At 49.5% G+C, this 19,459-nt stretch overlaps 1 protein-coding gene across 1 annotated transcript in view; it reads left to right on the plus strand.

Moving 5' to 3' along the window:
- RTN4RL2 (reticulon 4 receptor like 2) overlaps positions 1–18,814 on the plus strand; it is a 55,974-nt gene extending 37,160 nt beyond the window's left edge. Inside the window, exons 2-3 of the mRNA XM_069233049.1 lie at positions 5,107–5,594; positions 15,279–18,814. Coding sequence (XP_069089150.1) covers positions 5,107–5,594; positions 15,279–16,103 — 1,313 coding nt within the window. The 3' untranslated portion in view covers positions 16,104–18,814. The remainder of the gene's footprint in view (positions 1–5,106; positions 5,595–15,278) is intronic.
- The last annotated feature ends 645 nt before the right edge of the window (positions 18,815–19,459 follow it).

Here is a 19,459-nt window from a genome sequence, read left to right on the forward strand (position 1 = left end):
ATATTGGGTCGACCATTTTGGAGGGACAGGAAATTATGGGGCATATTTATACTCCGTTTGCGCCGAATTAGCGTCGTTTTTTTCGACGCAAATTCGGCGCAAAACTAACGCCATATTTATACTTTGGCGTTAGACGCGTCTAGCGCCAAAGTATGGGCAAATAGCGTCATTTTTTTGCGTGAACGCCTTCCTTGCGTTAATGAGATGCAAGGAAGGCGTTCCCGTCTAAAAAAATGACGGCGACGCAAATGCGTCGTATTTATACTCCCGGGCAAAAATCACGTGCGGGAGTGGTCGGGTCAAAAAACCCCGCATTTGCGCCACTTTTTAACGCCTGGGTCAGGGTAGGCGTTAAGGGGCCTGTGGGCTCAAAATGAGCCCACAGGTGCCCTCCCCTGCCCCCAGGGACCCCCCCCTGCCACTCTTGCCCACCCCAGGAGGACACCCAAGGATGGAGGGACCCATCCCAGGGACATTCAGGTAAGTTCAGGTAAGTAGAATTTTTTTTTTTTTTTTTTTTTGGGTGGCATAGGGGGGCCTTATTTGTGCCCCCCTACATGCCACTATGCCCAATGACCATGCCCAGGGGACATAAGTCCCCTGGGCATGGCCATTGGGCAAGGGGGCATGACTCTTGTCTTTACTAAGACAGGAGTCATTTAAATGGCGTCTGGGCGTCAAAAAAAATGGCGCAAATCGGGTTGAGGCGATTTTTTTGCCTCAACCTGACTTGCCCCATTTTAAGACGCCCTAACGCCATTTTCCCCCTACGCCGGCGCTGCCTGGTCTACGTGGTTTTTTTCCACGCACACCAGGCAGCGCCGGTCTGCTAGCGCCGGCTAACGCCATTCCATAAATACGGCGCCCGCATGGCGCTTCAGAATGGCGTTAGACGGCGCTAAATTTTTTGACGCTAAACTGCGTTAGCGCAGTTTAGCGTCAAAAAGTATAAATATGGGCCTATAGGTATTGTTTCCTTGGTGGTATTTCTTTTCACACACGCAGATGCTCATGGGTAATGAGTGTGCGAGAAGGAAGATTACCGCTAAGTAACTGGGGCGTTACCAACACCAGAGACATGGGCCCATATTTATACTTTTCTAGCGCCTCATTTGCGTCATTTTTTGACTCAAAAGTGGTGCAAACTTGCAAAATACCATTGTATTTAGCCTTAGAGTGAAAAGACGTCACTAGCGCCACAACAGCCCTCGGCAGCACCAGGCGCTGTGCGGGTCGTGCCTCGTGCCACTGCACCCCGGTGTGCCACTCACCTTCCTTCAGCGTCGCAGTGCCAGCGAGCATCGCCCACCTCTTACCAGCTACTACTATCAAACCAATATTTAAATTTATTCCCATTTTATTTTTAGAGCCCATTTTGCAAAGGATACAAACACTGAAACGCTGGAGTGGGGGCACACGTGCCAGGCCCTGTGACATATTACAAACAAAATATTCAATTGGAGATACATATGCCAATAAAAAATATATCTTGTTCAACCTCGTACCGTGTGCCCTTTGTAGCGCCTGTAACTCCAAGCCGGCTCTCGAAGCGCTGTGTCCGGACCCTTTCCACCTCAATTCTTTTATTTTGGAGCTGAACAGTGCTGAGGGTCATGATGTTTTGGGGACACCACGGTAGGGTCTGAGGGTGCAACCTGCAGGGTGGGGGAGCAGGCTAACAGAGACGGGGGAGGGTCCCATACCTACCGAGTGGCCCCACTCGAGGTCCCCCCCACCCTGCCCTGGGGGGCTCAACAGTTTTTACATATGTCATGTCATCATGTCAGCGCTCTATCACCCGGGAGAGTATCCAGGCGCTAAGCAGGTGTGTGTGCCGAGCCCAGCCTATGACAGGATGGTTAATTCAGAAGTACACTAACATCATCATGTAATGTTGGCACCAGGCATTGCTATTCAATTTAATCTTATGTATTTGATTATATGTATATACGTTTCATAGCGCTTCGAAGCTGGGGGAAGTCTGGTAGGCTCACTATGTAAAGTTCCGGTCCTCTGTACCTGGCTCTCAGGCTGGGCCATGTAAAGTTCTGGTCATCTGTGCCTGCTCTCAGGCTGGGCCATGTAAAGTTCTGGTCATCTGTGCCTGCTCTCAGGCTGGGGCTTGTAAAGTTCTGAACCTCCCTTCCTGGCTCTCAGGTTGGAGCATGAAAAGTTCTGGTCATCTGTGTCTGGCTGTCAGACTGGGGCTTGTAAAGCTCTGGGCCTCCTTGCCTGGCTCTCAGGTTGGAGCACGTAAAGTTCTAGTCATCAGTACCTGGCTCTCAGGTTGGGGCATGTAAAGTTCTGGTCATCTGTATCTGCTCTCAGGCTGGGGCTTGTAAAGTTCTGGTGCTCCTCACCTGGCTCTCAGGTTGGAGCATGTAAAGTTCTAGTCATCAGTACCTGGCTCTCAGGTTTGGGGCATGTAAAGTTCTGGTAATCCATACCTGGCTCTCAGGCTGGGCCATGTAAAGTTCTGGTCATCTGTGTCTGGCTCTCAGACTGGGGCTTGTAAAGCTCTGGTCCTCCTTGCCTGGCTCCCAGGTTGGAGCATGTAAAGTTCTGGTAATCCGTACCTGGCTCTCAGGCTGGGCCATGTAAAGTTCTGGTCATCTATGTCTGGCTCTCAGACTGGGGCTTGTAAAGCTCTGGTCCTCCTTGCCTGAATCAGGTCATGCACTAGGTCACAGACCACGTCACGTCATGGACCAGGTCATGCACTAGGTCATGCACTAGGTTACGCATTAGGTCATATATTAGGCTATGCATTAGGTTACGCACTAGGTCATGCACTGGGTCACGCATTGGATCACGCACCGGGTCACACAGTGGGTCACACACTAGGACATGAATCAGGTCATGCGCTAGGTCACGGACCAGGTCACGCACTAGGTTACGCATTAGGTCATATATTAGGTTACGCATTAGGTTACACACTAGGTCACGCACCAGGTCAAACGCTAGGTCACACACTGGGTCACGCATTAGGTCACACATTAGGTCACGCACTAGGTCACGCACTACGTTACGCATTAAGTCACACATTAGGTCACGCACTAGGTTACGCACCAGGTCACGCATTGGATCACGCACCGGGTCACACAGTGGGTCACACACTAGGACATGAATCAGGTCATGGGCTAGGTCACCGACCAGGTCACGCACTAGGTCACGCACTAGGTTACGCATTAGGTCATATATTAGGTTACGCATTAGGTTACGCACTAGGTCACGCACCAGGTCAAACGCTAGGTCACACACTGGGTCACGCATTAGGTCACGCACTAGGTTACGCACCAGGTCATGCACCAGGTCACACTCCCCATCACACCAGGGACACTGCAAGGCTTTTCTCCAAAGGACCATCGGGGTTTACGTGGGCACCACTGGGGATGGGGCATGGGTCCCTTACCACACGTAGCGAGGTCCGACACCATCTGCAGACAGTCACATCCGCCATGTAACCGGTGGCTCTGCCATCGGGGCACACAGCCTTTGCCACCCACCCCAGGAGCGTGGCAGATGGAGGCCATCCTTAGGCAGAAGAACAGTTGCCGCCCTCCTAGGAATAAGACTTTTAAGTGGACAGTGAGTCTGAAATAATAGTCTGTAAAGGCTACTCTGGGGGCAAAGTTTGGCCAGGAACAGAGCCAGTGCCAGTCTGCTACTGGGATGGCTGCCACCCCCATATTTGTCATGAGTAGGGGCGCAGGTTAGCAGACAGGACAAGTATCAGAGGGCATATTTACTAGGGGTGGACGGTGAGCTCCGCTCCGCTGGCAGGGTAACAAAGTTTTTGGCACTCGGAATTCGGACAGAATCTCCGCTTGTGCTGTGTAGCCCATAACTGGGCTGCAGTGCGCATTCACCCGACATCAGCGGCGTGGAGCTGCTCGCCGGCGGCCCAGTAGCTCCGGATGATCCAGGGAGGAGGAGAGCCAGCCAGGCCGCTGGCAACAAAGACCCCCTTTTTTCTATGCACAAACTGGTGCATGAAAGACCTGAAACAGCAGCGTTCGCTGCCTACAGCCCCGGCCTGAATTCCGACCAGGGCCGTAGGCAGTAAAAGCTGCTGTTTCACGCCTTTTGTGCCCCGGCCTGCCCTGTGTGCACTGACTGCACACCGGGCAGGCCCATGCACAAGAGGCCTGAAATGGCAGCTTTTGCTGCCTATGGCCCTGTCCTCAACGCGCCTGATCTTGAAAGCGCTAAGTAGGGTCGGGCCTAGCCTGGCCCGACCCTACTTAGCGATTCTGAGATCAGGCGCATTGAGGGCCACTCCGCAGCTCACGGCACTCCGCCTCTGCGGAATTCCACAGGTATTAATCAACTCCGTGGTATTCCGTGGAGTGGAACTCCATCAGCTCTGCCCACCCCTACTATTTACTTAAATGGTGGCGCAGGGCAGCACAGCAAGTGACCTTGCTGCACTGCCCTGCACCACAGGGAAAATGCAAAAATGCACCGTATTTACGAAATGCAGCACACAGAAAGAGGAAAACACAAGGAGAAATAAAGATATTTCCCTTCGTTGTGCCTCCTAGGGTTTTAACACATTCCCACATCCTTGTAAATCTGGGAATGCGTGGGTGTTGTGTGGGAAAACCTACTGCAACGCTCATGGAACGCCTCCATTGCGTAGAGCAAGGCAACGCAGCGACTTACTCCGGGTGCTTTACTCCATACCTATGAGGCCAAGAAAAGCCACGCAAAGTGGCTGTGCGTGGCCTCGTAGATATGGTTCTGCAGTGGGCTCTGCCAGACATTCAAACAACGGATGCTCCAACACATACAGGTCTCGTAATTATGCCCCCTGTTTTTATGGGATAAGTGAGCCAATACGTACCTTCTTGAGGTGAGTACCGAGGACTATGCATCCTGTCTTGCCTTCCCAAAAGGTGGCATTGAGTTTAAGACCCTGTGTACACAGGCTGACATTAGTAGACAGCGGGGTGTCCCTGTGGCTGATTTTCTGAGACATGTTTCTATCTTGCTTTAGGTGGCATGGGTCATGTTTTGTCTTTGACATGTGTAGCAGTGTAGTGTGGTATTAAGTGAGTACAGAGTGTTTATAACAATGTCTCTCTCTCTCTCTGTCCATTTCAGGCCCAGTTCGCGCCACAGTCCACATTCTCCTGGTCCTCCTGGCGTGCCACCCCGTCCTTCCCACCTGCCCCAGCCTCTGCACCTGCTACTTCTCACCCCCCACAGTCAGCTGCCAGTCCCATAACTTCTCCAAGGTGCCCCTCGGCATCCCACCCAACGCCCAGCGCATCTTCCTACAGAACAACCTCATCACCGACCTGCGGGTGGGCATCTTCGGACCCCACACGGTCAAACTCTGGCTCTACTCCAACAACGTGACCAACATCCAGACCGGCGCCTTCTGGGACCTGCGCAGCCTGCAGGAGCTGGACCTGGGTGATAACCGCCACCTGAAGGCGCTGGATGCTGACACCTTCCGGGGCCTGTCCCGGCTCCAGTCCCTGAATCTCTACCGCTGCCAGCTGACCAGCCTGCCCAGCCTGATCTTCAGGAGGCTGTACAGCCTGCAGTACCTCTACCTGCAGGACAACCTGCTTCTCTACCTGCAGGTGAGCAGTGCTCCGCCCACTCATTCAGGGGTCTGTGGAGAGCCAACGAGTCCTAGGGGTCTGGGGCACGGGACCTGGTTTCCACGGTGCCACCTTCACAGAGATCTCTGTTATGCACAACATCGAAACGCTTCCCACATAAATCCAGGGTTCGTAAAGCGTGGCAAATTACCTTGTGAGGGTCGCAAGGCACTGAATTGTGGGCACAGGGAGAACAAGGGCCTTCTTACGATGTTGGCGGACAGGGTTACTTCATCACAAACGTGACGAATATCCTGTCCTCTGTATTACGATCCCATTGCACCCTATGGCGATTGTAATACGGCGGACGTAATATCCGTCACGTTTGTGGGGGAGTATTCTATCCACCAAGATTGTAATCAGGCCCTAAGTGATTTGCCCAGAATCACAGGATGTTGAGCTGATGCCGAGACTCAAACCTGGTTCCCCAGCTCCGAAGCCGGCAGCTCAGGCCGTTACGCCACATCCTCTCCCTAGAATATGAACATAGGATCAAAAGAAAAAGAACACTCTTTCAACCACACACCCTACACTGTGTTGCGTGCTACCCGTGTAGGTGAGCACCTCCGCGCCCCACATAGGCATGGCAAGCCCTAAATAAATGTTGCCCCACAAGAGAGGTGGCACTAACTGCAGGTCAGAGGGGCACCACCTAACTCTTTGGGAGGGAAACTGAGGCCGGGGTGCCAGTGTCTATTGGAGAAGATCTATAGAGGGAGGGGGGTAACGAGTGATGGTGCACAGGACCTGAGCTTCCCCGCATCACATCACAGAAGATCTCCACAGCCTGTGGTAACCTGCTGAGCTATCTACAGGTGAAGGTGCCACGAGTCACCCTTCCCTTCCTATCATGTAAAGGAGGAAAGGGGCAAGAGGTCATGGGTCCGGAGCCTCACCGGACCACATTACAAAACATACATATATATATATATACAAGCTGAGGTCCTATATCAAAAAATTCCAAACTGCAATAATACATAGTTTGCTAAATATCGACTGTAACATTATTGGCAAGTTAGCCTTACGTGGGGGAGGGGAGAATCCCTAGTCTAACTTCACATCTACCCTTGTTGATGATATTACCTGATAACTAATTTGCCCCTGTGTACTGTGTCGCGTTTCTAGCACTGGGATGGCTACGGGTCGCCATGCGCTCTACAAATGCACATAGAATAGAATAGAATAGAAAAGAATAGAATAGAATAGAATAAATTCTCCAAGTCAGTATCTTGACGTCGATATTGCTGTAGGTCAATATTTCAAAGTCAGTATTGTACCACTCGAGGCAAGCAGTGCCTCTATGTGAGGAAAGTAGTGTATTATATGATGTGGTTGTGCGACCTCACCCTGTAAAACACGTACAACTGGGCCCAGCCACACTTGTTTGTAGGACCATAGCTCAGTCCTGGGTAGCTGTGGCTTCAAGCAGCCAGGCTTGCATAAAGGGACTAGTGTAAGGCATTTAGAACTACCAAAACACCCAAAGAACAAAGAAACGCGACTCTCAAGAAATCTGACACCAATTTATAAAAATAGACTGTATTTTTACAAATTTATGGACACAAAAATGAACAAGATCCACCCGAGATTTCTGCAGATATATAGACTTGAAGGAACAATAAATCACAGCTTTCCACTCAACCACAAACAAACAAGCATTGGTATGTACTGCACATTTGGCACTTAGAAAGGTTTTGGGGAAAATGTTTCTTAAACTTGAGAGCGGTCACTTTCGGTCACTTTGTGCGACCATCTCCAGCAGGGGGCCGGTCAGGGGGACTAACAAAGTTCCAAGGAACAGTTGCCTTGAAGGAAAAGTAGTGTCCAGTCCAGTCCTGTTGTTAACGGCAGCTTGCCATCGACTTCCATGGAATGGTCCTGGTGCAAGGGATACAGGTCTAAGGGGCTTCCTGGGGCTACTCTTCGGTCCATGGTCGTAGTGGGGAGACTTCGGCCACACGGGTCAATGTCTTTCAAGTCCTAAAGGGTCCAGCAAAAGTCCAGTTGCTACTGGACTACTGGTCTCCGGTCACAATGAAACCAAGGTGTTCTGCTCCAGGCGATAACTTTCCTTCTGGGAGAACAAACTGCACCTTGACAGCTCTCCTGGACCGAGCAGACTTAGGTACAACTTTGAGCATCTAGACTCGGATTTGCATGCCGGGGTGAAGGTAGGGCGACCGCCTCTATTTCTTCTCTAAGATTCTTAGGGGTTTGCTTTCCTCATAAAGGGCGTGTTGAGCCATGATGCTGGTGGTTTAGGTCGTTTCCTTTTGCTTTGGCATGGAGTTAGAACATCAAGCACATCAGAGATCAAAGCTGTGGCTGGACACATTATTCACACTTGTGGTGGGACCAATAGAGGACAGTTTCTTCTGAGCAGTGTTGCTAAGAGTAAGTTCCTGGTGTCTGAAAACCAGGTAGTCGCTCTTTTCAGCTGACCCATTACCACGGTGTGAGAGAGTCATAGGGTGAAGGGAATGAGGGAGTGATCGGATCAGTTTACCAGGATTGTATCATTCACTGAGAGCTTGTCATCTTTGGAGATTATTGGGTCTGGTATGGAGCATTCAGTGTGTGGCCTTGAAGTTATGTTGGATCAAATCATTCTTGGGGACCGTGCAGGTGAAGGGGTTCACTGTACAGTCTTCTGGGGTGCCCCAGTGAAGGTTGAAGTCTCCCACAAAGATCACTTTGTCTCTCCGGGTGGTTTCGTCAGTTATGAGGTCAGTGCATACCTGGATAAAGGCCATGCTGTTACCTGATGGTGAAACTTTGCATTTCACTGAAGGGAGAACTCTGTTGCACTCGTGGGTCCAGAGTGAGGCATTGAACCGTGGAGAAGGGGCCACTTGGTATCTTCTTGTAGGGCAGTGAATTTCTGTGGTGGCCTGAGATACTGCCCGACTCTGCCTTCTGATGATGGAGTTGTTTGGAGGACGTAGAAGGTCAGAGGTGTTGTGGGATGTGTCCTTGAACCAGGTCTCAGTGAGAATGAAAGGACTAGATTGTATTGACAGATAGTGTTGGAGAGTTCCAGTTTGTGCTCCACAGCAGGTCTGAGGTTGCACAGCTTGGTGTGTAGAGGGGGGTGCTGGATTTAGTGGGAGGGGTTCAGGTGTTTTGGTTACTACAGGGATATTGTTCCTGAGAGCAGGTGTCCACTTTAGACGTGGGTGGTTTTGTAATCGGGTGGAGAAGACCTTTGGAGCTCTCTGCTGCTTGGAGTTGTCTGGGGAGACCTAGAGGAGGGCAGAAAGGGAGTGGAGGGGTTTGGGTGCAGCTGTAGCCTGCAAGAAGGGTGGCAAGGTCAGCCTGGGAGAGAGTGGGTGTGAACCTTGTGGGGTGTGGTAACCAACTGCTCCTGGGTAGTGAGCTCTGAGGATAGGGGGTCTTCAGCTGGAGGGGAGAAGGTCTGGTAGAGATGACGGTCTGGAGTTTACCTGGAATACAGTCTCGTTGAGCGGAGACCCTTTGAGCTGAGGAGATCTGGTTAGTTCTGTAGGCGGTGGGCTTCAGGAGACGGGAGATGGGTGGAGAGGGGTTAGACGAGTTCGTGGGATGTGGTGTGTAGTGTTAGTGGAGCACACACTGTGTGAGTGACTGAGCCTGAATGAGGGTAAGGTGCAATAAAGCAGAGCGCCTTGAGGTGATGTCTGTGATGTGGTGTCTGTGGGGTTGTCAAAGGTGGCCTTCGTGGTGGTGATTAAGTGTGGTGGTGCTTGTTGCCAGTTGCTGTGTGGTGTTGTCGTGTGAGGGGGAAGGACTCAAGTGAGCAATAGAGGGAGGTGTGTAGCCGCAGTGAGTGAAGGGGGTGTGTGCATAGCCAGGTAGACTTAGGTGAGGAAAGCCAGGGGTGTGGGTGTGTCTTTGTGGATTCGGTGTGGGAGGAGAATTCTTGTGAAACTGAACGTGGGGGGAGGAGATGGGGTGTTGTGAGTAGATGTCATCAGATGAGGTGGTGTGTAATGTGACACATCAGAGGGGTTGTAGCCAGTGTGGATGAAAGGAGTGATGATGCTGATGGTGGAGAGAGGACCAACCCGTGGTGCGTCAAGGATGAGTGTGGGAGTGTGTGATCTGGGACGTGAGTGAGGTGTTATTGGACGGTGTCATTGTGGGGGGGAGTGTTATGTGTTTGTATGCTTACAAGGATGAGTGTGGGAGTGTGTGATCTGGGACGTGAGTGAGGTGTTATTGGACGGTGTCATTGTGGAGGGGAAGTGTTATGTGTGTGTGTGTATACAAGGATGAGTGTGGGAGTGTGTGATGTGGGACGTGAGTGAGGTGTTATTGGACGGTGTCATTGTGGGGGGAAGTGTTATGTGTGTGTGTGTGTATACAAGGATGAGTGTGGGAGTGTGTGATGTGGGGCGTGAGTGAGGTGTTATTGGACGGTGTCATTGTGGGGGGAAGTGTTATGTGTGTGTGTGTGTATACAAGGATGAGTGTGGAAGTGTGTGATGTGGGGCGTGAGTGAGGCGTTATTGGACGGTGTCATTGTGAAGGGGAAGTGTTACGCGTGTGTGTGTATACAAGGATGAGTGTGAGAGTGTGTGATGTGGCACGTGAGTGAGGTGTCATTGGACGTGTCATTGTGGAGGGGAAGTGTTCTGTGTGTGTGTGTGTGTGTGTGTATACAAGGATGAGTGTGGGAGTGTGTGATGTGGGGCGTGAGTGAGGTGTTATTGGACGGTGTCATTGTGGAGGGGAAGTGTTATGTCTGTGTGTGTGTATACAAGGATGAGTGTGGGAGTGTGTGATCTGGGACGTGAGTGAGGTGTTATTGGACGGTGTCATTGTGGAGGGGAAGTGTTATGTGTGTGTGTGTATACAAGGATGAGTGTGGGAGTGTGTGATGTGGGACGTGAGTGAGGTGTTATTGGACGGTGTCATTGTGGGGGGAAGTGTTATGTGTGTGTGTGTGTATACAAGGATGAGTGTGGGAGTGTGTGATGTGGGGCGTGAGTGAGGTGTTATTGGACGGTGTCATTGTGGGGGGAAGTGTTATGTGTGTGTGTGTGTATACAAGGATGAGTGTGGAAGTGTGTGATGTGGGGCGTGAGTGAGGCGTTATTGGACGGTGTCATTGTGAAGGGGAAGTGTTACGCGTGTGTGTGTATACAAGGATGAGTGTGAGAGTGTGTGATGTGGCACGTGAGTGAGGTGTCATTGGACGTGTCATTGTGGAGGGGAAGTGTTCTGTGTGTGTGTGTGTGTATACAAGGATGAGTGTGGGAGTGTGTGATGTGGGGCGTGAGTGAGGTGTTATTGGACGGTGTCATTGTGGAGGGGAAGTGTTATGTCTGTGTGTGTGTATACAAGGATGAGTGTGAGAGTGTGTGATGTGGGGCGTGAGTGAGGTGTTATTGGACGGTGTCATTGTGGAGGGGAAGTGTTATGTCTGTGTGTGTGTATACAAGGATGAGTGTGAGAGTGTGTAATGTGGGACGTGAGTGAGGTGTTATTGGACGGTGTCATTGTGGAGGGGAAGTGTTGTGTGTGTATACAAGGATGAGTGTGAGAGTGTGTGATGTGGGACGTGAGTGAGGTGTTATTGGACGGTGTCATTGTGGAGGGGAAGTGTTCTGTGTGTGTGTGTGTATGCTTACAAGGATGAGTGTGGGAGTGTGTGATGTGGGGAGTGGGTGAGGTGTTATTGGACGGTGTCATTGTGGGGGTGAAGTGTTCTGTGTGTGTGTACAAGGTGAGAGGGGTGTGGCTTGGCATGAGAGGGTGCAGTATTAGTAGGGTGGCTGGTCTGTGTGTGATCTGGCAGGATGGGGTCATGGCACCAGTGGGGTCTATATGGGGGAGCTGCTATCTGTGACAAGTTGAGGGGAAGCAAATGATTGGGGAAAGAGGAGGGGTAATTTTAGGGGAGTGTACTGGACGTTGGGGGGTATGGCTGAGAGGGTAGGGGTATCCTGCTAGGGGTAGGTATCAAGACCTCTGATTGGTTGGGGGTGTTGAAGTGGGGTTGAGTTGGGCGTGTGGGGTAAATGATGTGTTTGGGGGAGTTGAATGCTGTGTTGGAGGAAGCTTGCAGGGGGTCATTGGGGTGGGGGCTCTGAAAATGTGGTCAGATGGGGAAAGTTGCAGATCTGAGCACTGAATCACGATCTCACCATTGTTGTGTGTGGAAACAGAGGCGGTTCCATTGAATAATGAGGGGAAGTTGAAGCTTGCATCCAGGAGGGATGTTAGTAGATGTCACATTGAGTCTGTTGTAGGGGCCAGGACATGTAAAGGCGATGAGTCTGTTTTAAGGTTTCCATACCGACGACTATGATACTGATCAGCAAAGAGGGTGTCTGGAAAACCTTCCCGGGTGTTGTATTTAAATCCTTTTGCTGGGGGTTTGGAGAGATTAGGAGGGGATGTGATCTTGAAAGAGTTGATTCCACCTTTCTTGATAGACATTGTGAGTGACCTCGGGGGTTTAAGGTCATGTTTCTTCTGCAGTTGAGCTCCCTCCACCGATCTGAGATTTGTAAACCGCAGCGATTTTGAACCTTTTGACTTCTGAGGACCCCCTATTTATTCATTACTGGAAATGAGGCACCCCCACTGAATTATTATTGGAATTGGGGGCCCCCACTGAATTCTTACTGGAAGCCGGGGAGCCCGGCCTAAGCATGTTCGATGGTTTGAACAGCTAAACGATTCACAAACAATACAGAAACAAGCATTCATGAAACAAACACCCAAACAATGAAATGATTTATTTAATTCACAATCAAATATAACAAAAATCAAAAGTGTAATGTTAATACGAGGGTTGTAGCTTCTCTAAATTTAATGAAAGCCTCATTGTCCATAGTATATTCTGTATGATGCACGCGCACTGCTCTCGCAAATTAATCTGAGGAAATGAACTTAATTTTTAGCCTCCAATTTCAAATTTGTTCACATTTACAGCACATTTGAAACTTTGAAACTGTCCATTTAGCCTCATTGTTTATATCCACTTTATTGATCAGTTAATATTGTTTCATTTTCTAAGCAGTGGTGGACCCCTGAGTAGGCTCTGCGGACCCCCAGGGGCCCCCCACCCACTGTTTGGGAATCACTCATTCATCATAGATAAGCCTGTGAAGTCTGCACATGGCTTTCAACCCTTCACCTTCCCCGGTTCCCATCAGACCGGGGTGCTCCCCTCATGGGGGGCCCGGGAGACCGCCTGTAGTTCTTCTCACGTTCTAACTCAGTTTGTAAGTTGGACCTCAGTCCCGGGGCCCTCTGGGAGGGAGAGGATGCGGCTCCCTCACTGATTGGGAGGTCTCAGTTGAACTTTCTCTACTGAGCTTCTTGCTGAAGGGGTGGAGGGGGGTGCTCTATCTGGGGGGCTTCTGTAATTGTGATCATCCTTCAGACAGAGCCGGACTTCAGTCCAATGTTCCCCCGTTAATAAAAACTGTGGGCCATATTTACTAACATTTTGCATCATGGTTGCATCACGTTTCTGGCGCATTTATCACGCAAAATGCTCGTAGATATTTACAAAGCCACGCAAGGGGCAATTTGCGCCGCCAAAAAATAACACAACGTAGCGTGCGCACTGCATTGCATTACATTTCATTCTGGGAGGTGTTCCGTGGGTGGAATATGGGCATTCCTAAGCATCCACCCACGGATTTCACCCAATCCCAGATTGAGAAAGGGTTGTAAACCAGGACTTGATGAAACCGCTGCGCCATCCTCCCAGAGCAAATTGCAGAACACATAAAAAGAGTGAAATGTCCTGGAGGTTGTTTTTGTGCAAGAAGGTGTCCGTTCCATTCTCCGTGCACCATGCTGCAAGGGGGCCTGCGTTGGCGCTAGGCTGCCTGAGGTGCGCCAGCGCCAGGAGAGACAAAATGCTCCAAATAATTGTAAATATGGAGCAATTCGGCCCTTTCACGACCCTGCGCAGTAACTTTGCTTGCTGCCCTGCGGGACAGGTTAGTAAATCGGCCCCTGTATTTCTGACCAAACCACTCCAGTGCTCTGTCCCTCTCTTTCCTGAAATGATAAAGTTAGAGCAGACTCCCCCTCTTCACAGACTGACACAAACACAAGCCCCTCCCACCTCTCCTCCACGCCTCATATGAAAGATCCTGGACTCCCTCACTGTGCGTGCTCAGCACCAACTCACTCATTGTAATTTAGATTCTTTTAATTCCTTTTTCATCAGCAGAATAAAGTAAACATATCTAAATAGTCAGTCCTCCCACCTGTCCACCCATTGCAGGATGCATTATAAAGGAGGGGCTGTCAAATGCTCATGGGGTACAAACAGTCTGTCCCTCCTGTGCCCATAAAATGTCTCGAGATGCCCTGCATCAGGACCAGTGAAACAAAACAAGACAACTCCCTGGAAGTCAATAGGCTGACGGGAAAGTGGGACAAAGTCAGACACGTTTAGGCTGGTGACTGCAGCACATGATGGGGTGTCTGACAGGCTGGGAGTGCTGCAGATAGACACATGCAGGCTTGTTAGTGCACGGACTGAGCGCAGCACGTGATGGGGTGTCTGACAGGCTTGGAAGGCTGCAGATAGACACATGCGGGCTTGTTAGTGCACGGACTGAGCGCAGCACATGATGGGGTGTCTGACAGGCTTGGAAGGCTGCAGATAGACACGCGCGGGCTTGTTAGTGCACGGACTGAGCTCAGCACATGATGGGGTGTCTGACAGGCTTGGAAGGCTGCAGATAGACACATGCAGGCTTGTTAGTGCACGGACTGAGCGCAGCACATGATGGGGTGTCTGACAGGCTTGGAAGGCTGCAGATAGACACGTGCGGGCTTGTTAGTGCATGGACTGAGTTCAGCACATGATGGGGTGTCTGACAGGCTGGGAGGTCTGCAGATAGACACATGCAGGCTTGTTAGTGCATGGAGTGAGCTCAGCACATGATGGGGTGTCTGACAGGCTTGGAAGGCTGAGACAAGGTCGGACACATGTAGGCTTGTTAGTGCATGGACTGAGTTCACCACCTGTCGATTTAAAAAAAATGCCCAGGTAGAAGAAGTGACGTCACACACCCTTTGATGTCCAAAGGTATCACAGATTTGACCCCTTGTACCACTCGTGGCCCCCTAGGAGCCTCCTAATAGCTGGGTAGGATGTAGGGAGCAGGCCAGCAGTGGGACCTCTGCAGAGTGAATAGGGTTCTGTTTACTCCCTGTTCCCACCCATCCCTTCATGATGGACCGTGAGAGACATGGTAGCAAGGTCACCACCAAAGGAGCCTGGGGCTTTCACCAGTTGATATAAGTCAGGAGACCTAAGTTGCCACTTACAGGTGGCACCAAATGACAGCAGAATAACTAAGAAATGACTGTTTTACTATACCATAAGAGGGGGTACACCATATTCGAGGTGCATTTTTCTAAATCTTCGCCCCTTTCATGTCACATGGACTTTGGACCTGCCTCCCTACCCTGTCACCTGCCAATGGTCAGGCTTGTTTCCTGCTGTGGCTTCAAGGAGCCCTGAGTCCCTGTGTGTGGTGGTGACGCGGTAAGCCTGGCTGCAGACCATTAGAGCTCCCACATACACTAGTAACATAGCAAGCGCATACATAGGTCAGATCCTAGGAGCTCTGCTATGACCAGTCTTGTCTCTTCTCTAGATGTATCTTTCTCAACCTCTTTCTTCTTCTCTTTTGGTGACAGGATGACCTCTTCATTGACAACTCAAACCTCACTCATCTCTTCCTGCACGGGAACCGGCTCCGGGTGCTCTCCGAGAATGTGTTCCGTGGCCTGATGAACCTGGACCGCCTGCTCCTCCACATGAACCGGCTGCACGTCATCCACCGCTGGGCCTTCCACGATCTCTACAAAGTCACCATTCTGTACCTCTTCAACAACAGCCTGACCAACCTGTCCGGCGACACCATGGGCGATCTGCCGTCGCTGGAGTTCCTGCGTCTCAACGGCAACCCCTGGGCCTGCGACTGCCGCGCACGCTCGCTCTGGGCCTGGTACCGCCAATTCCGCATCTCCAGCTCGGATGTTCTCTGTGTGTCACCACCTGAGCGCCGCGGAATGGATCTTCGCTTCCTAGCGGAGGAGGACTTTGTCTCCTGTCCAGGGACAACCACCGGCCAGGGTAAGAACGGTGTAAAGGCCAAGTGGAAGCCCAAGATCATAAACGGCAATGGCGGTGCTCAAACCGTCAATGGCGGCGCAAGGGTCAACGGTTCATCCAACAATCTCTACGGGCTGGGGGATGGGAGGATAGACAGCAGCGTCCCCAACCCTTCTACGCTCTACAAGGATCTTCCGTCCAATGACATCTACAGCCCAAAGTATGACGGCCCCACAGAGGAGGACTACTGGGGGGGCTACGGGAGTGAGGGAGACCTGCAGAACTGCATTGGGTTGGACTGTCCCATTGATGGTAGCTCAAGCCTGTCCCAAGAGAGCTCTTGGACTCTCCACCTCATGATCTCCCTTCACCTCTGCCTCCTGCTACTGAACCGCCGAGAGCTTTGATCCAACCCGGGATCATTCCGGTGTCCCTGCACCTTGGGAACTCCGGACACTGGCTGGACTCTCACGGCGGGAGCGGCCAAAGGGCATGGTAGGACCTCCCTTTCTGTGATCGAGGTCTGCAGGAGGAAGAGCGATTGGGCTGGCACAAGCACACCCAAAGCAAGAGAGAGTCTTACATAGAAAGAGCTGATTTTTTTAAATGAAAAAAAGTTGACCAAATGTGACAAGGAAACTCAATTTCCATACTCAAGAACTGTCTTTAGAAGTGCATTCTCTAGAAACTTTGAATTCAGGACACAAATGTGTACTCCATTTTACCTCTGTCGTCAGAACATATCCCACCAGCGAGAAGCTGGTATCTGAAACTCTCCCGTCAACGAGAAGCTGCTATAGAAACCTACAGTGAACTGTGGCCTTCTGTTACACCACACTTAATGACACTAGGGGTAGTAATGGGTCATTACAGATATAGGAATGTCTATTGGTTGAAGATGTCCTTTTCATTAAATTCATATTTTTTTTAATCTCAGAAGCGCACATTGGTTTGTCAGGGATCTAAGCCATTCCAAGATGGCGTGGCTTGCAAGCGGGAAGGTGTTCTACTTCCTCTGTAGTCTGTTTTCAGCCTCCTTTGAACGGAATCTAGCTGCCATCTTGGAACATTCTATTTTTCTAAATATTGAATTCTCATTTTAGCAGAAAACCTTTGGATTCACCAACTCTATGAGGCATTATTTATTCTAAGAGTCCATTAAATGAGCACTAACTACTAACGTTTTCAGAAAATTAAGTAACTTTGGAACTTCCTTATATGTTTTTCAAATGCTAAGAAATAACAATAATGTATTTTTTTAAAACACTCATTAGCTAATCACATAATGAAGACATTTCTGTTCCTTCTTTGTTTTCCTGACCCTCTCTTGTTTCTCTGATGTAAAAGCACGTTGCTCCAAAATGGCTACCTTCCTGAACCATATTCCTAGCAAGTATGCCCTGGACTGTCCCTGAGGGCTAGCATGGCTTCCAATGTTATCCCATAATCCTCCCCGCTTTCCCATGGGAAGATGGCCGCTGAAGAGTCTTGCTGCATTTTAGAGTTTTCCCTTCTTTTCAGCTTGACTAAAACTTGCATAGAAGGCAATGTGAGTGGAACAGGTGTCTGGGGAGCATGAGCACTAAAGGCAAACAGCAGACCAAAGTTTATAATAAGTGAACTTAGCTACTCGGTGTTCTCACCGCTCAGGGGACAATGTGACACTACCACACATCTTTGTGTAAGATCTCACTGAAAGTGCTGTGCGCCTTACACAGGGTGACAGCTTTCTGAACATAATATTATGAGCGCATAACTCCCAGAGCTCACAATTCAGGCAGGCCAACCACAATTGTTTGGGGGGGAAATGACAATATTTTAGGTGTCGCCAGCTTGAGGTAAATGCCAATAAATGGGAAAATTCATTTTTCCCATTTTTTCTACATATATTAGTTATGTGTTCTCAAATGCAGAGCTCATTAGATTGAACGTTTTTAGGAGTGACAGCTGGAAATTAGTATATCTGATTTTATACGTAATGATAGAACAAAAGTTTGGACATGATTAAGAAGACTGGAGATGACATCAATAAAAAGAAAAAGAAAATCCAAATAAATATAAAAAATTGAATAACACCAAAACCTCACTAAAGTAGACTCAAGGCTTACACAGGTTGCCAAGAAGCACTCTGATCTGATGCGTCCAAATCTTCTCTTCCTAGCTTGTGAAGGGGCCTGTAGCGGTGCGCTTGTTTCCTGAAGTCATTGCATCTGAACAGATCTACTTTTAGGGCTCCATTTCCACCTCTTCAATCAGGTATGACATTGGTATGGCATGACAAAAGATGCTGTCAGTGAGATCCTTCAACGAGTGAGTCTCACTCGCAATGAGTGAGACTTGAGTTCTCTGCCAATGCTGGCATGTACGTAAGTACTAGTCAGTAGGATCACAGTAACATGTTAGTCGGTGGGATTAAAGCACTTTACAAAGTGCTAGTTATTATTCTCATCCAGTCTAGCATCACTCTGTCCCATCCACTTCCTGGCTGGACCCAACTTCAGGCCGCAGGTCAGGCAGCTATTTAGATAATGTGCCTAGGATGTAACCAGTGGCTTCTGAGGAGGAAACAATTTTGTGAGCAGTAAAAGTGATGCAATATACTGCAATGAGGAGAAGATGGGGGCAGGAAGAAGGAACAGGAAAATCATAACATTCTCCTTGAACAAAGAGGTGCTAAATATACCAGATTTATCAAGGAGTGTTTGATTTAAAACATGATCCTGTCTGTGAAAAGGGGCTCTTATAACAGAACAAATCAAACTCTTTTTGTAATGCCATGAGCATCTTTCATATCACTATCGAGGGCTATCATCACCTTACACGCTTCTCCAACCAACCTATCGCAAGATTCCGAAAGTCTGCCCCGCGAACTTTTTATAATGTTTTACTTTGGGGCTTCACTTAGCGCTGTGGTCGCCACGAAGGTCTTTGCTTAGGGAGTGCGAGTCCGGTGGATAACTGAGCCAAGGGCTAATACATGTTGGCCTTAATGAGGAGCGGGAAGTGTGCTACAGATATTATAATATTCATTATTAACTTTAATACAAAACTAATATAGAATACTGTCTGATTTATTTGTGAGGTCTAAACATAAAGACCTATTAAAAGGCTACACGTTTGTAGGTCTGTTTTGCCGTGTTTAATTAACAACATTGTCTATTTCTGTTGGAATTTATGTATTATTGCGCTCTTGTTTTCGAGAAGCTTTTTGTTGATATGCTTCAGTGATTTCTGCTGTGGAAACTAGGCTGTCTTCATGAAAAAATGTCATTACAATTCATATAATTTCCTAATAAATTTTAGGGATGGGTGAAATATTCCATTCCGCCGTCGGCAGCATTGGTAGAATATTGCCGACTATGTATTACGCTTTAACGCGGAGTTACGGCAAAATAACTAGAAAAGCTCCATGGTAGAATTGTTTCTTGCGCGCAGCTCCAAAACAGAAAGTAAGCTGGGGATTGCGATCGACATTTGGCTTCCCCTAGCATGATTTTCAGTTGCTAGAATGACATCCAATGACGCAGGGAGTCATGACCGTTGGTGGTCAGAAGGCTGGTGCCTGAGCAGAAAATCTACTTGAGCAGCAAAATCAACTCTGGTAGCTGCGCCATCTGGCGAACTGCGTGGTGCTCTTCATGCTAAATCAGAGTGCAAGCAGCGCAACATGCCTATTTCTGCCCATTGTCGAACTCTGCAGAATGTTGCGGAGGCTTTTTGTAACCCGTTGAATTCAATTCTGCGACTTCCGCCCACCCCTAAC

Source organism: Pleurodeles waltl, chromosome 4_2 (genome assembly GCF_031143425.1).
Source record: "Pleurodeles waltl isolate 20211129_DDA chromosome 4_2, aPleWal1.hap1.20221129, whole genome shotgun sequence".
Taxonomy (NCBI): domain Eukaryota; kingdom Metazoa; phylum Chordata; class Amphibia; order Caudata; family Salamandridae; genus Pleurodeles; species Pleurodeles waltl.